Here is a 4,219-nt window from a genome sequence, read left to right as displayed (position 1 = left end):
TCTCCTCTGGACATGAATTGCGACTTACAGACCCTCTCTTGGCCCTGGCTTGTCTAGCCTCTTGGAAGCACTGGCTGAATCCTAGATGAACGGCCAGGCCTCTAACTCGGAGTTCCTATTCCCTGCTGAAGTGCTCCTTCCTTTGGGCACTTCAAAGGAACCCTGGTGGTGGTGCTGCTGCTGCGGAGTGTAAATCTTGGACTCCCAACTCCAACATTGCAGATCAAACCCACCAGCCATTTCATGAGAGAAAAAGGAGGCTTTGGGCTGTTAAGACTTCCGGGGGTTGTTGTCCTCTGCATGCTCGTAGATCTATCTTTAGAACCTCATTCCTGCGGTGGCCGTGGTCTAACCCTAACCCCACCCCCACCTTCTACCACCTTGGTTTAGGACACTTCCGCTGAGGCCCTGAACCATATGCCTCAGTGTTCCAGGACAGGGAGATCTCCCTCTCCAGCTTCCCTTCATCAAAGAGCTGATGTGGGTTGCCTGGCTCCACTGAGCTCACTGTCTGAGTATTTGAGGGGGGCAGTGGGCGAAAAGCCGAGGTCCCCCTTCCACAATGGAGCTCAGGACAGTGTGGGGGCAGCAGACTGCTGACCAAGCAGGAGTGGGTGATGGTACAGTAAAGAATGAAGAAGATACTTTTTTTCCTTTGTTTTTATTTCAAAAAATAAAGTCACAGTTAATTTGACATAAATATCTGGGGAGGGGCAGGAGGGAAGGGGTGGGGGCTTGGCCCCTACCTCCTCTTCTCTTTCACACTGTATTGTAACAGCAAAGGGGAAGGCTAGAGAGAGAAGGGGAGGAAGCAAGTGGTCAGTGGGAGCTGCCTTACCACGCGCCCCCCGCCCCCGCCCCCCTGCCCTGGCCCTGGCTCACTTTGCCGAACCATCGGGAGAGCCAGATCTGCTTCATGGTCATGTGGTCGGGGAGAACTTCATTGTCAAAAAGGAGCTGGACCTGGGGAGGGGGCACACAGATTTAGGGATTTCCTTCTTGGGCTCCAGAGGACTCTGTTGCTCCCTTCTTAAAGCCTTACTTCAGAAAACAAAAACAAAACATGACCTAAGGTTTAACTCACGTTCTGGGGATTTAGCATTAAGCGATGACACAGGACCCTCCGGAGATGGCGAACTTCGGCTCTGACGGAACACCTGACATACTTGTTCTGGGATTGGGGAAGGGAAGGAAGAAGACAAGGTCGGGTGTGTAAGGGAAGAGGCCCCGGGGGAGGTCAGTCTCCTTAGAGAGGCCTTCCCCTCAACCCTTCTCACCTGCAGGACGCTTTTATTCTTGTCTTTGCCAGAACTGGGGGGAGGGGGGAAACAGAGACAAGTTAGGGACTCCTTCTTCCCCACCCAAGCCATGCTGTACTTTCTTCAAGGGACCAGACGCGCCCCTGCGCCCTCGCGGCTAGACCTCTTCCCCTGTCCCTCCGTGGCTCTGGGTCCTGGTGGGCACTGTCACCTAAGGCACCCCACTCAGACCCTGCCCCTCACCTCAGCCGCTCCAGGCACAGGCTCAGTTGCTCGTCATAGCGATAGTAGTGGGCTTTGGAGTGGTCAAAGCTGCTGAAGGGGAGGCCCAGGTTGCTCAGGGCTGGCTCTGAGGAAGACAAGGTAGGGAGGAGGCTACAACGGGTCCCCTACCCCTCTTCCCGAAAAGAGCAAGACTGAGCAGGGGGAATGCCCTGGGGGCACAGTCCTCCAACCTGGGCCAGGGACATACCTTCTCCACTGGGCTGGGTGACCCGGTCCAGACCTCGGGACTGGTAGAATTCCCGAATCCGTTTCTCTTCACCTGGAAGGGGGTGAAACGTGGGAAGTAAACCACCAGTCCTTCGAGAGCTGGAACTGGATGGGGCTGCCTTATTTTCCTGCCTTTCCCAGGGTGCTTGGGCTTTCTTTCTAAGAATTCCACCTCATCAACACCCAGTGAAATCTCTGACAGGCTCCCGGCTTCCACAGGCTTGACTCCCTCAGTCCTTCTCCACTGGCATCCTTCTGGCTAGCAATCCCTTTCATCTTCCCTCCAAAGCCTTTGTCACCTCCAGCTGCCAGCCAAGGAGAATGTGTCCCATCTCCCTCCCCACCCCCTCAAATTCACTCACTATCCTGCAGGCCAGGCACTAGCTTGTACACGATGTCCTGCATGACCCGGTCCAGTTTGAGGTTGAGCAGCGGCTGGGTCTCGTGGATCTTGATGTTGCACATGGGGCAGTACTTGCTGGTCTGCAGGTATTTGACGATACAACTCTTGCAGACTGCAGGGAAGGGAAAGGCAGGCGCTCGGGCACTCTGGGAGTTGGGGCTCATGGGCCAGGCCGGCCCGGGGGACAGATGGGACAGTAGGAAAGGAAGTCGAGCCCTGGGTGGGCAGTGCAGTGGCTGGCGGTCAGCCTGGTGGGATCTGGGGCCTGGAGTGGGAACCAAGGCACTCACAAGTATGAAGACACTCCGTGATGGTGGTCGCGTCCACGAAGTAGCCGGCACACAGGCAGCACACGATGTGTTCATTCAGGTCTTTGATCTTCACTCGGACCTCCTCCTGCGGACACACCCTCTGTCAACCCCATCCCCAGCCCCCGCTTCCCTACTTGGGAGGCACCTCTTGGATCAGATCCCACGACCAAGGCCAGCTCCCGGCCCCATCCGCAGGTAGCGACCTGGGACGGACGCGCTCCCTGCGCCCAGCAGGGGGCTCCGAGCACAGTGGGGGCTCCCTTCACGTGGGCTCGCCCGACCCTCCTTTCCCAGGGGAGACTACACGACGGGGGCGGCCCAATGCGCAAGCGTCCTAGCCCGGAGTTTGGCACCTCTTCGGGAATCGCGCAGGCGCGCTGTCGGGGAGACTCCGGCTCTGCGCAGGCGCACTGGGCGCGCGGCCAGCCACCACCCGTCCTCTAGCCGGCCCCACTCCGCACGGCTAGCCGACCACAGCAACAACCCTGCCGCCTCTGCACCTCGTTCCGTAGCGGGTCCATCTTGTACACTGACTGGAGCTGGTTCCGAAGCCTCATCGCGATCGCAATCTGGCCCCCCTGAGGAGACGCCATCTTAAAAGCTGATCCAGGCCTGCCACTTCCGGTGCCGTGTGCAGGGCGGGACTTGTCTCCCAGCAACGAGGGCCTAGGTCTTTGGCGATTCGCTCACCCTCTGGAAGGCCCCGCCCACACCCTTTTCTACCCGTGTGCTCACCTGAACCCTACTGGCCCCTCCCCCTCTTCAATCAGTAATTAAAGAGTGCGGGGGGTGCAGGAAGGGGGCCTGTCGCTTGAATGCCCTCGGAGAATCTTCGCAATAGACCCTCCCCGACCTCGGGACTAACTTTTGAAGCCAGCAAGAGACTGCCCCCCTCAGAAAGGCCCGACTGGCTCCGCCCGCCACCGCCCGCCACCACCCTGGGTCTTTGGTCTCCTGTGACGATGACCCCAGAGAAGAAGCCCCCTCCAGTCTCCTGTGTCGTTGACCTCAGAGAAGAAGCCCCTGCAGGGCGCTGTCACCTTGTCGCCTGAGGAGCCCGCATTGCGGAGCTTCAATCCGATGGCAGAGCTTCTCCGTGCTCCGTGGCAGGAGTTTGTCCCGGCTTCGCGGAGTCTCGGAGAGGGTGCCTGGGGGGCGGAGGGAGGACCCCTGGGACTTGGTAGTGATCCTGCCCCCCCCTCCCCACGATCTCCCCCTGCTGCCGGGGGTATGTGGGGGAGCAGGCCCTGGTTAATGATGATGATTTAATCATCGGCGCCTGCGGAGGCCTGGGACAGACTAATGCAGAGCAGATGCCTGAGGAGGGGGGAGAAGGGCGAGGACAGTGCCCCAAGCCCAGGCAGTCTGCCTGCAGTAGCCTAGGCCCCGGCCCGCGCGCGCGCGCGCGCGCGCGCTGGGACCGACGGCGCAGGAGACCCAGGGCTGGTACACCGCACCGGGCGGTCCCTGCCCTCTGGGGCTTACAGTGGAATGTACAGCAAGGTTTTAATACCGGGCGTATTAATACCAAGTGCCAGTGGAAATTAGAGAAAGAAGAGACCCTGATGGACAACTTGAGCCTTCAAACAAACAAGCAAAACCGGGAGAAAAGACTTTCTGGAGAAGGACTTTCTGTGGGCACAACTTAGAAATGAGAGGTTCGATGTTGTGGAAATAGGAAAGACAGCAGAGGGAGAAGTGGAGAAGAACGAGGAAGGCCTAACCCTTGGGTGGGTGGTGGTGGGGGGCGGCTC

General features: G+C 58.8%; 1 protein-coding gene across 2 annotated transcripts; it reads right to left on the bottom strand.

Annotated features, from left to right (window-relative positions):
- Positions 1-650: 650 nt before the first annotated feature.
- Positions 651-3,769, bottom strand: PCGF1 (polycomb group ring finger 1). Of its 2 annotated transcripts, XM_075556900.1 has the most exons (10): positions 3,506-3,769; positions 2,966-3,043; positions 2,445-2,550; positions 2,114-2,266; positions 1,732-1,803; positions 1,503-1,608; positions 1,278-1,311; positions 1,085-1,171; positions 883-963; positions 651-790 (listed from the first exon to the last, which is right to left on the bottom strand). In XM_075556900.1, exons 2-10 carry the CDS (start codon positions 3,020-3,022, stop codon positions 743-745), a joined length of 744 nt encoding a protein of 247 aa, XP_075413015.1. In that variant the 5' UTR covers positions 3,023-3,043; positions 3,506-3,769; the 3' UTR covers positions 651-742. The 2 variants fall into 2 exon arrangements, with proteins under 2 accessions (XP_075413015.1, XP_075413014.1); XM_075556899.1 differs by lacking the exon at positions 3,506-3,769 and having other exon boundaries at positions 2,966-3,106.
- Positions 3,770-4,219: the final 450 nt, after the last annotated feature.

This window comes from Tenrec ecaudatus, chromosome 8 (assembly GCF_050624435.1).
Source record: "Tenrec ecaudatus isolate mTenEca1 chromosome 8, mTenEca1.hap1, whole genome shotgun sequence".
Lineage (NCBI taxonomy): Eukaryota > Metazoa > Chordata > Mammalia > Afrosoricida > Tenrecidae > Tenrec > Tenrec ecaudatus.
Note: the sequence above shows the minus strand (reverse complement) of the source record. Positions and strands in the feature narration are given on the sequence as shown.